We start from the raw sequence: 18,045 nt of genomic DNA on the forward strand, positions 1-18,045 counted from the left end.
TGTTTTCAAGGAAATATACTTTGCATCAGGGCCAGTCCTTGGCGGCGGCAAAAATTTAGGAGCGACAAAACCGCCTGAATTATAGCGCAAAAAACACAACCCACAAAAATATATTTCGATTACTCGAATCTAGAAAAATATTATTTACTATTTATTACTACAATAATATTATTATCGAACTAGTTTTGCTTATCGTTTTAAAAGTATATTAAAATTATGTGTGAAAGTAGTACGTACTAGCTTTAGTTTGTAAGTTCGTTTTCTTTAGCTAGTTAAAAATGTAAATTTTGTTTTCTAATAAATAATTTTCCGTAAATCTGTATTAGTGTTATGTCTCGATTCAATTTTATGTAATTTTCTGGTTTACATGGTTTTTTATAATTCTGTTTTTTTCTGAAAAATTTTAAAGTTTTTTTGAAGCTTTGGAACAGCTAAGCTCAACAATTTAGTAAAATACAACAGCTAATAGACCTGCATAAATTATGCTTATTACCATCATTTAATGATTGAAATATTAGTCAAATTCATTTAGCTTACATTTGTTTACGTACTTATTATAGTTACAATTTTGCTTAATCGAGTTTATATTTCACGTTATCGTTGTAATATTATAAAGGGAAAATTATTCTGATTTTGAAGGACATTATGTTCAGTTTCATGTATCTTTTCCTCCATATAAATAAGAACACTGTCTCGTATCTTTCTTTACTTAAAACGCTTAAAGTATTTAATTCAGTCGGCTCATCAACAGCTGACAGTTTTGTAATATTATTTCATTTAATTATTTTCTATCGCGCTGTAAAATTTACGTCACGTACAAGCAAACATACGTTTTCGTAGTTCTACATTTACAACAATATAATACGTAAAATCATTAATAACTTAATCGCATATTTCAATGTAATAATAATCATTACGGTTAATTAAAGGATACATTACAACATATAATAAACGAGTTATTATTTAACCGGTGAAGCGAATCAGTGACACTACAGTCGATCAAAAAATTTCACAATTTTCTGGTCCTCCGTGCCGGAATTTTTTGGGTTTGCCTATGGCGGCAAAAACGCTAGGGCCGGTTCTGTTTGAATACAAGAATGACATCAAGCGATCAATTATTACGCTATAACATTTCCATCGTAAACGGTGAGAAAAAATAAAATAATACTTTTAAATCGACTGTGTAGACGAAATTATTTTTCATTTAAAAATGTTCTACTCTAAGTTATCAGAAAAAAATTAAAGCAGTAGGACCACCAGAGTCTTGTACAAAATAAAAAATATTTATGCAAATATATTAGACCGATACGCGAAGAGCTTGGACGCACGTCGAAATAAATTAAATAAAAATCGTGTTGAGAACATTTTCCTTTTAAATTTATTAAAAATATTATGCTCGTACTCCAGCATCTGTGCCGGGCTAGTAAATACCGGGAATACGAGAAGATTTTATTCTTACTTTACGAAATGAATTCCGTATAAGTACTCTACTAAATAAACTAAATTGCAAAACAGAGATTGTTATTTCACATAAAATATTAAAACTATTTTTTTAAATTTTATTTTTAAATCGTTTTACAACTACTTTTTTTTATAATACGCAAATCTTCTACTTTTCTTGAAGCTCCGCGTGAAAATGACTTACATGACAGCATAAGTTACACGCATAGTTACTTACATGACACCGTACTGGTTTTGTTTCGGCGGAATATCGACAAAGGGAAGAAAAGGATCGATTTTTTTTTTACCGATAAATTAATTCACCGCAGAAACTTATGAAGAAGCTTGAACGCGGTAATGTGAAAATGGGAATATGTAGCGAATGAAAATTGCCGTACTCGATCGGGATTCGAACCGTGGACCGCAGGATGAAATGTCGAGATGCTACCTCTTCGCCAAGAGATCGGTGGAAATTTTAAATAAAACTTCCCGCCTTATTTGAAGAGTTTACAAAAATTGAAATTTATTAATGCGACCGGTACGGAAAATTATCCCATTTTTTTAAAAAATGTTTTTATTTTTTATTAGAACCGTAAAAATCGAAGGAAAAATTATTAAATCGATAAAGTTTGAACGTAACAAGCGATTTAAAAAAGTAGGGATTAATCGAAGCGTTGAAGTCTAAGGATTTTTTTTAAATCGAGTGAGCCAAAAGGAATGAAGTTATCAAGAGATTTTGAAAATAAATGTTTTTTCGATTAAAAATATTTCTTACAAGCTTTTTACTTAGCGTTTTATGAAAAATTATAAATTTATAAATTAGTAAAGAAGAATAAAAATAAAAACACAAAAACTGACCGGTTCCATGCAAAGTATAATTTGGGTAGAATGTAGATGGAGATTGTCCGTAATAGGTGTTATCGGCTTGGTTGTTAGTAAGATTATTAAAATTACTAACGACGTTCATTTTGATAGATTCTTTTTTCAAAAAAAAAAATAATAATAATTTAGAAAACTAACAACACTATTTGTAATAAATCATAATATCAATAAACCGATATATTTTGTATAACTTAGAAAATTTATAAGGAATAACAATATAATATCAAAAACTGTAAAAAGATTAATTCGAAAAAAGTACAAAAATACGAACGAGAAATTTCTCCTATACGCTTCGTTGTCGAAAAGATACTGCGGGTATATCTGTTCTTACCGTAGGTGATCTCGTAAATGAAATAAGCTCCGCCCGTTTTCCCCGAGTGGTTTTTTTTTCTTTATTATACCCCTATAACATCAGCCGTTTATCCCCACCGCTACAGAATCGCTAACGTCAGAGTACGTTGATATCTTAATCGGATAATGCGCCGAAGTACTCCGATCGTATTAAAATGTTTCTTCCCTCCTTCATTTACCTCTTCCGTACAAAACCCTATGAATTTTTACGGTAATATTTAATTATTTATCAGAAAAATACGGGGGAAAATTTTTTCCGAGAATCGGAACGCGATTCAAAATTACACTTCTGCAGACTTTAAAAAAAGCTTAAGCGAAATATTTAATTGAAAAAATGTTGACTTTTAAGCGATTCGAAAAAGGAAAGATATGTTTTTTTATACGTTCAATCCTATTGTAGAACGAATGAGCCGATTTCAATAACGAATTTATATTTTTATATTTTACGTACAAAATTAATAAAAATACACGATAATAAAAGAATCTTTTAATGAATATAAATATTTAATGACGCGCTCATAAATAATGAAAATTTTCTTCTTTTTTTCGACACCTGTAAATTTGTAACTTGAATGCAGGCAATCATCGTGCGATAAAAATAACATCAAATATAAAGTCGGTTAAAGGAACGATCAACATCAAGAGAAAGATTATGTCGGATGATAATCGAAACCGTCATCTTGACGGAAGATGAAAACGTCATTTTCTATCGATGTACAGATAACAATTTAAAATAAAGCGTTCTACAAACTTCTCTTGAAACTTAGTATCGTTCGTTCAATTTATTAATGATAAGATCATTAGGTTCGAATACAGTCATTTATAACGCCGGTAATATGACGGCGGCTAACTAAAAAAAATCTCGCTTCGTAATATTTTGATCAAATTGGTTTTTCAATTGTTTTTCGAGAAACAATCGAATGGCCACCGCGTTCGTTTAATTTTTCGTTTTTGGGAATCGTCAAAGACATATGTTATTTTTAAAATCCAAACTGAACCGCTTCAAATTGTCAAAAACTCAGTCGATTTCATAATCGGGAAAAATACATAATGCAATGGTAAAACGCTGCCACATTGATAACGGCAGAAAGACACATTCTGAACTCTTTCTCTGGTGCGTATTAATAATAATCTTTTTATTTATTCGGGTAAATCCGGTATTTAAAATGTAAATTCCAATGTGTAGTTTATCCTTCTCCATAGGAGTCGGTTTTATTTTTAATATTATTATTATTCCTAAATTTTTTCCCTGTTTTAACCTCTGGGAATTACCGTTCAGATAATCTTCAGAGGACGAATGAGGATTATATGTACGAGTGTAAATGAAGTGTAGTCTTGTACGGTCTCAGTTCGACCGTTACTGAAATGTGAGCTTAATTGAAACCCAACCGCCAAAGAACACCGGTATCCACGATCTAGTATTCAAATTCGTATAAAAGTGCAATGGCAGTAATTAGTCACCGCCTAATTCTAAGCGTAAGAAACTCTCTTATAACCGTAATTTTAGAATCGCCGAATAATATTTTTTGAAAATTTAATGAAAAAATAAAAATGTTCTGGGTGAACCGCAACCTGTGAAATTATATCGATGTTTCTACTTACAGATTTCTACAAACGGAGGTCGATAACGGGTAATTTAAAGTGATTTTATGCAAAATAAAGAATTATTAGGCTGTAGGATATCAATTTTCTGTAGCGTTATCCAACCGTGAAGTTTTACGAATCGTTATTAATAAAGCGGCTCTACGACTGTTAAATTCTTACGCGTGGCAAACATTAAAAAAACAGAATCGGTTTCAAATAAATTTATCTAACGACAGAGCAAAATAATCCGAGTTTTCAATTCTTCAACGCATATAATAAACCAGATTCTTTTCTATTCGAGTTCCAATATTTTTTTTTTTTTAAATTACGTAACCTATTCTGAAGTGCAATTATTATTTTTACAAATCGATACGTGTATATCCGTTCGTTTCACGAGTATAGCTTTATCTTTAGTCATTTTAGGCCGAATAAATTTTCTAGACGTAACTCAAAAAATGACTGAATGTTTTGCTATCTTTAATACGAGTATATATTTTTGACATTTTTTGCTGTACGGGTCTGTTTTAATAGAATTATTAAGGTAAGCTTAATCTTTAGAAGAATTATAAACGGTTTTAACCTTATCCCAACGTTTTTAACGTTATTAACGTTTTATCCCAAAAATGTTGCGGTAAACTACGATGCACAGTGTAAATGATTTTTGATAATATATTCATAATTGTGCGTACTATTCTCTAAATATCAGTGCTTTTATCATCTTTAAAAAGTAATTTTGTTAAAAAAACAAAAAAGATAACAACCTGTTACTTTCAATTATATAGACGGATTTTATGTTTTTGTTCATTTGATTAAACCTTTTTTAGCCAAAATATTCTGCTGATAAATGTCAACGTCACCGAAGAAAAAAAAAATCTTATTTCATATTTCAAAAAAGTTATTGAGAATTACTGAATTTTTTAATTATTTAAACAAGATAATAATCTATACGTATTAACCAAGGTGTCATTTTTATGTATTTAGAATATAAATAAACTTAGCGATTCGTTAACGTATTAGAAAACTTAACTTATTATACAATAAAATTACATTATTACCCTTCTTTTATCATTGGACTTATCATTTGGTAGGAAAAGAGGACAGACAGGTGTGTGTGTGTGTGTGTGTGTGTGTGTGTGTTGGGGGGGTGTGAGAGAGAGAGTGTTTGAGTGAAAGTGAGCAAAAAAGAACTAAGTGAGTGGATGAAGATGGGGTAAATAATTGAACTGACTACTCACCAATAGAAATACAGCATAGCTCCGCCTTTTCTACGCATGTGTAAAAAGGAATCGTGTATTTACTGTAAAGCTAGGGTCGCGGGGTTTTCCTTACTTATTATCTTTTGCCTCTTGCTAAAATCAGATCGATAAAATACACGTCAATAAAACAGGAAAAATAGTTTACAAATTTGGTACAATACGGTTAAAAAAAACTACTTGAGTTTAAGAACTTATAATTTTGAAAAAACGGTTTAAAAAAATTCTATTATCACATAATCTAAAATTAAGCATACATTTCACGTCATCCAAAAATAATTTATACAAAAAAGAAGTACGACGATGGTATTTTCTCAAAATTATACAAATTACATGATTTTATGTCGTATGTGTTTTCTAATTTTCAAAATTTAATGAAACAATAAGTATGTATTTATTACAATACGATAAAATATAGATTTTTTTTTTTAATTGGATTTCGGTTCATTTCATATTTTATTTCGGCGGGTAGAATATTTGTTTTAGTTGGTACTCCATCCCAAGGTTATCGAAACGATTTTTTTACACTAATTAATAAATATACTAAATAACTTTAAAAAGTAAGTATTTATTGTGAGCATTCGAATTGAAAATATCAGAATAATAATTTGTTAAAATGACTAAAAACTTTTACGTCAGCAGTTAACAATTTTTTTTTGGCTATCGGTCATTTAATGTTATTCTCAATTTCATTTTATTTTTCATTAATATTTTAAACCTCAAATATTTATATATCTCAATCTCTTTGCCTTCTTCTGCTTTTAAAAATTCTAAAAGTATATCAAATGTCTTTAATGCCACAAATTTTTCTTTCCTAATAGTCTTAAGAACTCTTTCACTTCAATTTTTTCATCCTTCTGTGATACTAAATGAAGCCTTCTAATCTATTTCTTTCTGGCTTTCTATCGGCCGTCTTCACTATTAAAAAGTGCTACGCTCCGCACGAAATTGTTTAAATCTTTATTTTTTATTCTAAGATCTGTTGTATTTGACGGTAGCCGATTTATTTTCCGCACAAGAGAAAATAAATCTCATTATTTGCGCTAGTCAGTTTTTTATGTGCGTATTTACTCCGTAATTAATTTGTAATTTTATCGAATAAATAGCACACTTTTTAACTTATGGTCTGTTATTTTCTCCTTTCGTAATACGAAGCGCGATCAAATTTAAAATATAATTTGAACTCGGCTCCAAATAGAAAAAAAAGCCGAAGTCGGTAGCACCGTCTGATAAACGAAAACAAGTATTAACCTATTCCATTCATTAAGCACCCGACTGATATGAGTGAAAAAAAAGATTCGAGCGTGATTCTTAAAGTGTGAAACCGTCAGAAATATGCGAAAGACTAAAAAGATAGTTTGACGAAAAAACGTTGACAAACATAAATCTAAAGATGGAATAAAACTTTTAAAGACGGTAGTGAACGTGTAGAGAATGAACCGCATTCTCGCCGCCCGAAAACATCGACAACAGAAGAAATGGCCGACAAGATTAATACAATTTTTCAAAAATGATCTTGGAATTACAGTGCAGAATATCGCTTTTAAACTCTATAGCAGTGTCGGCAGTGTGTTTAGCTGTACGAGAAATAAACTTTATAGCCGGAAAGTACCTGCAAATCGGATTCCACGAAAGCTAACGGACGAACACAACAAAACATTTTGTAAACGTTTCGACGGAAGATGTCGGACCGTTCTCCGTACAATCCGGATCGTACTGTCAGCAGTTTTCTTCAAAGAGGTCATCATCTCCCGCGCTCGTTTCCCAAATTTCCAAAATGTTTTTGAAATTCAACGGGAATTACGTTAAAAAGTAGTTTTCCGTGAAAAAAGTACACGTAGAAAAAACAATGCTAAATTCATATTTTTTTTTAATATAATATCCAAAATTATTTTTTTAATAAAAAAGAGAAGTAAGTTGAGAAAAAGCTTGGACTGCCAGTAGCGTAAAATAACACTGATAAACGTAATTCTTGTTTCCTAACATGCGATACATGATTTTAATCTGTTTTTTGATGCTGAAATCGAATATTAACTCAGAATCTTTCTATTAACCACCATTTAAATTAAATTTTTAAATTTGAATTAAAGGATTTTTTTCATTTTTCAACGTACATTTAGCATTTTAAGCTCCTATATTGTATTTTGTTATCTCATTTTTTATCGTTTAACTCTGTTAAAATAATTTGTAAGTTAAAATAAACAACACTAGACAAAGAATAAAAATCATAGCATAGTCGCATATTATGACATCGTATCTAAGACTGAAGAGTGAACCTTCATGGACAAGATTAATCATGTCTGTGCAGGTCAAAACATGAAGCTGAAAACACAGCTGTGTCGTTTGTATTAAGCACTGGATTTAGGAATGAATTAATTTTGTTCAGTCTTATTGCCTGCCGTCTTACGCTTGTTAACAGTGCAGTGTCATAATGCCTCGAAATTGTGTAAATGATATGGATGTCTTTTGTTACGTGTATGGTGAGTTTACCGTAAAATCAAGTAGAAAAAACATTACACCTTTAATTAAAAAAACATATCGTTTGTACTTTCAGTGTAAAATTGGTAATCAGGATAAGACGTAGGCTCCTCGTAAAATATGCACCAATTGTTCTGTGTATTTAAGAGGATTGCTGAAAGGTACACGGAAAGCTTTGTCATTTGGTGTACCTGCGGTTTGGCGTTAACCAAAGGATTGTAACCGATTGTTACTTTTGTTTAACAATTGCGTTTGGAATTTCTAAAAAATCTAAACGTACTGTAAAATATCCTTCATTGCCATCTGCAATCAGGACCTGTACCTCACAGTGAAATTATTCCAGTTCCTGAGCCGCCTGTGAATGTATGTTTCGAAAGCACAGATGAAGAATCAGGCAGTACTGAAGAAGACAACAACGATTTTGATTTTGAATTATTTTCCAATAAGCCACATATTATATCACAAGGTGATTAGATGACTCGGTTAGGGATTTAAATTTATCAAAAAATCAACCTGAATTTTTAGGATCAAAACTACAAGGTTGGAATTTACTTAAAAAAAATACAAAATTTTCAGGTTTTTGAAGCCAACAAAAATAAATTTCTCAGTACTTTATTGATGAAAATAATTTGATTTATTGCAAAAATATTGATGAGCTTATGTTGCACGTAGAACAAGTGCATAAACCTGAGGACTGGCGCCTTTTCAAAGATTCGTCCAAGTATAGCTTAAAATTTGTTCTACTACACTACGGTAACAAATATCCTTCGATACCAATCGTTTACGGTAACCTTAGTTTGAAAGAGACATACGATGTGATGAAAGACGTTCTTGAAAAAATAAATTATAAAAGACATAGCTGGAACATATGCGGTGGTTTGAAAGTTGTAGATATTTCGTTAGGCATGCTATACTAAGTACATGTGTTTTCTTTGTGAATGGGACACCCAAGCTAGGGATAAACTTTACGTTACCAAAGAGAGGAAGAAACAAGACAACTTAACTCCAAATGGGAAAAATATTATTCATGAGCCCTTAGCTGAACCCAAAAAATATTCTTACCGACTCTCCATATCAAGCTAGGACTAATGAAAAATTTTGTAAAAGCAATGAAGAAAGATAGTCCCGGATTTTTGTACATCAGGCAGAAATTTCCGAATGTAAGTGAAGAAAGAATTAAAGAAGGAATACTTATTGGTCCTCAAATAAGAGAGTCAATCAAAGATGAAGTATTTTACTCGATGTTAAATAATGTAGAAAGTGCAGCTTGGGCTTCATTTAAAAACGTTTGCAAAACTTTTCTCGGCAAACAAAAATCTGACAATTACCACGATATTTTTAATGAACTTCATACAGAGCTATGAGATTTAATAATATGTCTTTGAAAATACATTTCCTCCACTCACATCTGGAGTTTTTCCCGGACAACCTCGGAAACGTCAGTGACGAACACGGTGCACGTTTCCACCAAGATATTTAGGTGATGGAAAGCTGCTATGAAGGAAAACGGGATACTTACATGCTAGCCGATTACTGTATTACATTAATTGGGGATGTGCCTGAGGCTGTTTATAAAAGAAAAGCATCAGCGAAATCATTCACACGGGTATGGCCGTGCAAAATTATAAATATTTCAGATTTTAATTATATTTCCCTAATTTAAAAAAAAATGTAAATATTTAAAACTAAGAACGATAGAAAAATTGTATTTACAGATCTGTAATGTACGCAAAAAGTAGTTCAAGAACTTGTATTACTCTTATAGAAACATTAAAAAGAACATTTTTTGGCTATCAGTGCAATTTATTTTTGTTGTAAAATATTTTTTTTATATAAAAAATTAACAAACTAAATAAAAGATATTACTATTATTAAATAGATACATTTCGCAAATGTCCAGCGGTTACTTCAGTATTGATACTTATTAAGAAGATGGAACGCCACTTTAATGTTTGTTAAAAGTTGTATTTGATAGAACTAATCTGTACCCGATTAAGAATCTTTTTCAAATTTCGGATGTGAAATAATTAAATCTCTACTTATTTAAAAATACAGACAAATTCGTACCTTCTTGTAAAATCTACACCTTGGGTTCGACAACAGAATGTTTTTTTTTAAACTCCGAAAACAAGTTTAACTGTTGAAGAAAACATATATTTTATTCCGCTAGCTAATCGATAAATCTAACCCCCGATAACGTTTTCCATCTTCGAACAATAAATCAAAGAACAATTTTATTTTAAAACGAGTAATCTAATACAAACATCTTGTTTTTAATTTACCTTGCACTCGCATACGTTTTCTTTGTAATTATTTAAAATATTTTATTAAGGCTGCAACAATACGCCAGTATCGCCCAAGTTTAGGTTCTGATATCGGTGTCTCGAGGAAAAACAGAAAATTGAGAGAAGAGAAATTTCAGCAAACATTCGACAAATCACACGCATCTATGAGTCGATAGAGTCATGAACGACCGTTACGGTAGGCGGTTCCTGTGAAATACTGTCATAAGAATTTTAGAGGAACAGAGTCATCCTAAAACCTAATCGTCCTAATTCTCACCGGGTGTCTAGGTATTATTGTACTCTAAATGCCGAAGCGCGTTAGTCATTACTCAATGATCCCTACCGCCCGATACGTAGCGTGTACCCAAGCAACGGCTTGAAAAAAAAAAGACGGAAAGCGTTGCAGTACGCTTCCCGTTTCAATGAAAGCGACCGGACAAAGCTCAAGCCACTTTTTCAGGTAGCGGACATAAATTCCGCCCTAATCTCTTTGGAGATTCGGTACTTAAAAGAACGGTAAAAACACGTTACCGATCGATGATTTTGCATCGACAGCTTAAATATTCGGAATGTTACCGACGGCAAAGGAAATATTCAATAAGAAAAACACATTACTATGTAGTAAAAATTTTGGACGAGTTAAGAAAGAGGTTAGTCAAACGCTATGTACGGAGCGCCTTCTCGTATGGAAGCAAAGCGTGGACGACAAGGAAGAGCGAAAGGGATCTTTATTAAGGCTTTTGATATGCGGAAACGGAGGAGGATGGAGAAAGTAAGATAGACGGTTAAAGTGAGGAACGAGGAAGCGGTGAAGAGGATTAAAGAAAAAATGGCACTTTTCAGGGAAGTACACAAAAGAAAAAGAACCGGTCAGAACTATAGTTAAAGGAAGTGAATTTTGACAGTCGAATCGGAAAAGGGTCAGTAAAAGGAGAAAGGAAGCGAAGAAGAAGAACGATGAAGTTAATAGATTATATGAAGATTGGAAACAGCAAGGGGTCGAAGGAGAAGGCTTGAGACATAAACGGATGGAAACAGCGGTGGCGTAAGGGAGCTGCCGCCAAGCAGAACAACGGATGATGATGATGCTGATGATAATGAGCTTAAATATGCGTATACACGCTTTAAGAAAATTTATTTTCCTCAAAAAATTAAGATCAACTTGGAAGCTGGTATAGGATTCCTAAAAACACATCCTCACCGATCCGTATGAATGTAATGGAGGGATTCAATAAAAAAAATACGAATGTGAATCGTTCAGTCAGACTCCCACTAAAGATGTGAACCTAGAACAAGATTCGATATCCAAATAATGAATCGTGTCAGTTACAATTTTTCCGACAGATAGCCTCACTTAAATCTTGATGTAAGGTGAATCTTGATTTACAACGAGTATTGTTTTTGGTAGCGTATTTTGTTTGAAAATTTAACGAAGTTAACCGTGAATATGTTATAATTTAACGCTTTATAATTACCGGTGATAAATTAATATTATTTTTAAAATAACAGCGAGTAGCTTACTATTACTTTAGCTTCATTTCAGAATGAAAATGCTGAAAAATCACCTTCCAACGGATTTATCTTATCGTGAAATCAATTTTCCTATGTTTTGGAAATACACAATCACCAACCGTTGTCATCGGCAATCTTGTAAATATTAAGCATTTCCAAACGCGTTATAAAAAAAAAATCATGTTCACGTGAAATTATGTACTACGATTTAATAATAATAATATAATATAATAATTTAGCTATTGGAGGAAATATAATATAATTTAGCTACGTGAAATTAAATTGGAGAAGACAAACAGAAAAGAAAAACTTAATATGTATTGCCAAGAACGAGGGGTGAGTATTAATTAAAAATAATTTTCAAAGCATATTTAAACTTCAAAGTCCAAGTTTTATAAATATTACAAATTATTAAATGTAGATGGTTTATCTCTTAAAAGTAAATTTCATTTCAGTTTAAATATAGAACTGTACTTATTTGAAATATACGATTTATCTACCGGTTTCGATAAAACTAACCGATAAATTAATTTGAATTACAAAATTTACTTCCTCTATGAATCATGAGACCTTGCCGTTGGTGAGGGGGCTTGAGTGCTCAGGGATACAGAGTAGCTGGACCGAAGGTGCAACCATATCAGAGAGGTATCTGTGGAGAACTAGACTAAGGAATGATTCCTGAAAGAGGGCAGCAGCTCTTTCAGTAGTTGTTAAGGGCGTGAGTTAGAATGACTTAAACGGCCATATCGAACAACGATTGTTAACGTCTATATGCCTACAAGCGCCCATGATGATGATGATGAGGTAGAGTGTGTATACGAAGAGATTGATGAAGCAATTAAACACGTAAAAGGAGATGAAAATTTAATAATAGTTGGAGATTGGAATGCCAGCATTGGAAAAGGCAAGGAAGGAAATATAGTTGGTGAATACGAGCTGGGCATAAGGAATGAAAGAGGGGACCGACTTATAGAGTTTTGCACGAAGTATAATTTAGTAATTGCCAAAACCCATTTTAAAAATCATAATAGAAGAATATACACTTGGAAAAAGCCAGGCTATACTGCAAGGTATCAGATAGATTATATCATGGTTAAGCAAAGATTTAGAAATCAACTCGTTGACTGCTCGAAGTCAGACTCGTTGAAATGAAAGTAAAAGGAACTATCGGCAATTAAGAAATGCTATAAACAGGAAGTGCAAACTGGCGAAAGAAGAGTGGATTAAAGAAAAGTGTTCAGAAGTGGAAAGAGAAATGAACATTGGTAAAATAGACGGAGCATACAGGAAAGTTAAGGAAAATTTTGGGGTACATAAATTAAAATCTAATAATGTGTTAAACAAAGATGGTACACCGATATATAATACGAAAGGTAAAGTCGATAGATGGGTGGAATATATTGGAGAGTTATACGGACGAAATGAATTAGAAAATAGTGTTATAGAGGAAGAAAAGGAAGTTGAGGAGGATGATCTTTGCAGTTGCTTTGGAACTAGCAGTTAATGATGTTAAAGAACAATTTAGATTCGGAGTAACAGTACAAGGTGAAAAGATAAAGATGCTACGATTTGCTGATGATATAGTAATTCTAGCCGAGAGTAAAAAGGATTTAGAAGACACAATGAACGGCATAGATGAAGTCCTACGCAAGAACTATCGCGTAAAAATAAACTAGAACAAAACAAAAGTAATGAAATGTAGTAGAAATAACAAAGATGGACCACTGAATGTGAAAATAGGAGGAGAAAAGATTACGGAGGTAGAAGAATTTTGTTATTTGGGAAGTAGAATTACTAAAGATGGACGAAGCAGGAGCGATATAAAATGCCGAATAGCACAAGCGAAACGAGCCTTCAGTAAGAAATATAATTTGTTTACATCAAAAATTAATTTAAATGTCAGGAAAAAAGTTTTGAAAGTATATGTTTGGAGTGTCGCTTTATATGGAAGTGAAACTTGGACGATCGGAGTATCTGAAAAGAAAAGATTAGAAGCTTTTGAAATGCGGTGCTATAGGAGAATGTTAAAAATCAGATGGGTGGATAAAGTGACAAATGAAGAGGTATTGCGACAAATGGATGAAGAAAGAAGCATTTGGAAAAATATAGTTAAAAGAAGAGACAGACTTATAAGCTACATACTAAGGCATCCTGGAATAGTCGCTTTAATATTGGAAGGACAGGTAGAAGGAAAAAATTGTGTAGGCAGGCCACGTTTGGAATGTGTAAAACAAATTGTTAGGGATGTAGGATGTAGAGGGTATACTGGAAACGACTAGCACTAGATAGGGAATCTTGGAGAGCCGCATCAAACCAGTCAAATGACTGAAGACAAAAAAAAAATACAAAATTTAATGAAAAGTTTGTAAAAAAATGTAAATTATATACCAGGTAACATTTAAGTATGGAAACAGCTTTATACTGCGTATCTGAGAGGTATATGGAGGCAGAAACAAGTGGGATCGACATAGTTAAAAAAAAATCTGCATTACGGTGAGCTTTTAATTTTTGTCCGCCATATTGAAATATTGAATCAAACTTAATTTTTTTTTAATAGAAAGCTGATCATGTGAATCGCAATTTCGATTTAAAATTTTACAGGAAAAACAACGGTGAAATCCGTTTTTCTGTTAATGCCTTCGTTTTCGATTTATAAACAATCAAAATTGCGATGACGGAAAAATCGTGTTAACAATAAAACGAGGTAAAACGCGATGCGTGAACAATTTTATCGCGTTTTACATTCGTAATGCGTACAATAACGAACTTTAAACAGCGTTATAATATCGACTATAATAATAAACAACTAATAATTAACAAATTGAACGGCTCTTTCGACCGATATTATTTACTTTAAATATTACGGTATTTATTTTAAAATCTTAAAGAAATGTTTTCGATCGTAAATTGCTATAAAATAAATTTTGAAAGCAACCGTTCTACAAAAAAATGTGTAAAACGCTTACCTTGTAAAGCTTGGCACTGTGCTAACCTCAAGTAATATCCGTTTATAACTCGTCGTACATGTCTGGCGGTACACGAACAGTTTCATGCACCACGAATCAATTATTCTATACTTATTGAATTAGTCTTATATTTTATAGAACCATTCTATAATTTGTATCGGTTATTCTTCTTTTCGATTCGTCAATGTCTGCAGGTTTTGTTTTGTAAACGTAATGTTTAGGTACTCCCCAAAAAAGTATGCAGAGGAGACAGGTCTGGGGACCTGGCGGTTCACTCTACGGTTCCTCTATGATCTATCTGGCGATTTGGAAATTGTTCGTTTAGAATTTGCCGTGATCTTAGATAATAATGAGGTGCTGCTCCATCTTGTTGAAACCGTACGTTATTATTTAATTCTTGTCCGACATTTTCCGAATATTCGGTAGAATCCTATCGGCTAACGATTTGCAGTAAGCGTGTGCGATTGTCATCTAAAATAAAAGGCCTTACAATACAATGATCGACGATTCCCGCCCAAACGTTCACTTTCTGAGGGTGTTGTGCATGAGCTTCCAACATCTGGGATTATTATCGATCCGATCTCGACAGTTTTACTTATTAACATGGCCGTTTAACATAAAAGTCGCTCGTCAGTAAGTATTATTGAATTAGAAAAATAGGCATCTACGTCTAATTATCGCGTTATAATATCGCAATACTCGACTCGGGGATCAAAATCATCTTCCGAAAGTTCTTACATCAGGTATAGCTTATTTTTTTTTTTTTTTTTGTCTTCAGTCATTTGACTGGTTTGATGCAGCTCTCCAAGATTCCCTATCTAGTGCTAGTCGTTTCATTTCAGTATACCCTCTACATCCTACATCCCCAACAATTTGTTTTACATACTCCAAACGTGGCCTGCCTACACAATTTTTCCCTTCTACCTGTCCTTCCAATATTAAAGCGACTATTCCAGGATACCTTAGTATGTGGCTTATAAGTCTGTCTCTTCTTTTAACTATATTTTTCCAAATGCTTCTGTCTTCATCTATTTGCCGCAATACCTCTTCATTTGTCACTTTATCCACCCATCTGATTTTTAACATTCTCCTATAGCACCGCATTTCAAAAGCTTCTAATCTTTTCTTCTCAGATATTCCGATCGTCCAAGTTTCACTTCCATATAAAGCGACACTCCAAACATACACTTTCAAAAATCTTTTCCTGACATTTAAATTAATTTTTGATGTAAACAAATTATATTTCTTACTGAAGGCTCGTTTAGCTTGTGCTATTCGGTATTTTATATCGCTCCTGCTTCGTCCATCTTTAGTAATTCTACTTCCCAAATAACAAAATTCTTCTACCTCCATAATCTTTTCTCCTCCTATTTTCACATTCAGCGGTCCATCTTTGTTATTTCTACTACATTTCATTACTTTTGTTTTGTTCTTGTTTATTTTCACGCGATAGTTCTTGCGTAGGACTTCATCTATGCCGTTCATTGTTTCTTCTAAATCCTTTTTACTCTCGGCTAGAATTACTATATCATCAGCAAATCGTAGCATCTTTATCTTTTCACCTTGTACTGTTACTCCGAATCTGAATTGTTCTTTAACATCTTTAAGTAATAAAAAAAGTAAAATTAAAAAGTAAAAATTCCACCCATCTATCGATTTTACCTTTCGTATTATATATTGGTGTACCATCTTTGTTTAACACATTATTAGATTTTAATTTATGTACCCCAAAATTTTCCTTAACTTTCCTGTATGCTCCGTCTATTTTACCAATGTTAATTTCTCTTTCCACTTCTGAACACTTTTCTTTAATCCACTTTTCTTTCGCCAGTTTGCACTTCCTATTTATAGCATTTCTTAATTGCCGATAGTTCCTTTTACTTTCTTCATCATTAGCATTCTTATATTTTCTACGTTCATCCATCAGCTGCAATATATCGTCTGAAACCCAAGGTTTTCTACCGGTTCTCTTTATTCCGCCTAAGTTTGCTTCTGCTGATTTAAGAATTTCCTTTTTAACATTCTCCCATTCTTCTTCTACATTTTCTACCTTATCTTTTTTTCTCAGACCTCTTGCGATGTCCTCCTCAAAAATCTTCTTTACCCCCTCTTCCTCAAGCTTCTCTAAATTCCACCGATTCATCTGACAACTTTTCTTCAGGTTTTTAAACCCCAATCTACATTTCATTATCACCAAATTATGGTCGCTATCAATGTCTGCTCCAGGGTAAGTTTTGCAGTCAACAAGTTGATTTCTAAATCTTTGCTTAACCATGATATAATCTATCTGATACCTTGCAGTATCGCCTGGCTTTTTCCAAGTGTATATTCTTCTATTATGATTTTTAAATTGGGTGTTGGCAATTACTAAATTATACTTCGTGCAAAACTCTATAAGTCGGTCCCCTCTTTCATTCCTTTTGCCCAGCCCGTATTCACCCACTATATTTCCTTCCTTGCCTTTTCCAATGCTTGCATTCCAATCTCCAACTATTATTAAATTTTTATCTCCTTTTACGTGTTTAATTGCTTCATCAATCTCTTCGTATACACACTCTACCTCAGTATAGCTTATAAGGATGAAATTTATTTGTTTTAAGAATCTTTTAAACCGAAAAATAACTGTTGTCATGTCGGACAACAGCTTTCCAAATCTTATGAATTAGGATCTTCAGTTTGTATCGGTTACGGCAATTCTCGGTCTGCCTGTGCGAGGACGATCTTTACGGAACCGGTTTCTTCAAACCGCTGTACGGTCTTGATCGCAGCCGATTTACTTATCGGTTCTCCGTTTGGAAATTTATTATTAAATAATCACATATCTCTTGTAAAGGCCGAACTCTTGTCACCGTACCCGTACATTATCGTTAGAGTTATTCTTCGTTTCGCTTAAAGAAGTCGTTGCTATTTGACGATTTAATATTTAATAAAACTAAATAAACGAACGAGGAAACTAATAAATAATAAAACTTTCACCGAAAACCAAATTTGAACCGCAAGGCCTTCAACTTAATTTTTACTAGCGCTATAAAATATTACCGTTACAACTATAGTGAAGTGGAATGGAATGGAATGCAAAGTTGGCAGGAGTTTATTACTCCCTACTCCATCGCAGAACCTGGACAGAGTCCCTTGCTGCTGGATCATTCTAATCGGGCTTGGTTTTTAAAAGAATTATTTTAAATCTCGGTTCTAATTTTCTCAAGTTTTGTTTATTATTATTTAGTATTTTAAGGACGAATTTAATTGCATTCCAATCCGTTGCTAAACCAGCGTAATCGAACCCATTTTATG

At 32.7% G+C, this 18,045-nt stretch overlaps 1 protein-coding gene across 3 annotated transcripts in view; it reads right to left on the minus strand.

Annotated features, from left to right (window-relative positions):
- The window catches only part of LOC142332303 (uncharacterized), a 37,397-nt gene extending 34,723 nt beyond the window's left edge, over positions 1 to 2,674 (minus strand). For 2 of the 3 annotated variants that reach the window (XM_075378657.1, XM_075378656.1), the window contains exon 1: positions 2,299 to 2,669. In XM_075378657.1, the coding sequence (XP_075234772.1) occupies positions 2,299 to 2,407 (109 nt within the window). In that variant the 5' untranslated portion in view covers positions 2,408 to 2,669. Of the gene's footprint in view, positions 1 to 2,298 lie in introns of all 3 variants that reach the window. The other variant, XM_075378658.1, reaches the window with a different exon arrangement.
- Between the last annotated feature and the right edge of the window lie 15,371 nt (positions 2,675 to 18,045).

The sequence above is a fragment of the Lycorma delicatula genome, chromosome 11, assembly GCF_047948215.1.
Source record: "Lycorma delicatula isolate Av1 chromosome 11, ASM4794821v1, whole genome shotgun sequence".
Classification (NCBI taxonomy): Eukaryota; Metazoa; Arthropoda; class Insecta; order Hemiptera; family Fulgoridae; genus Lycorma; species Lycorma delicatula.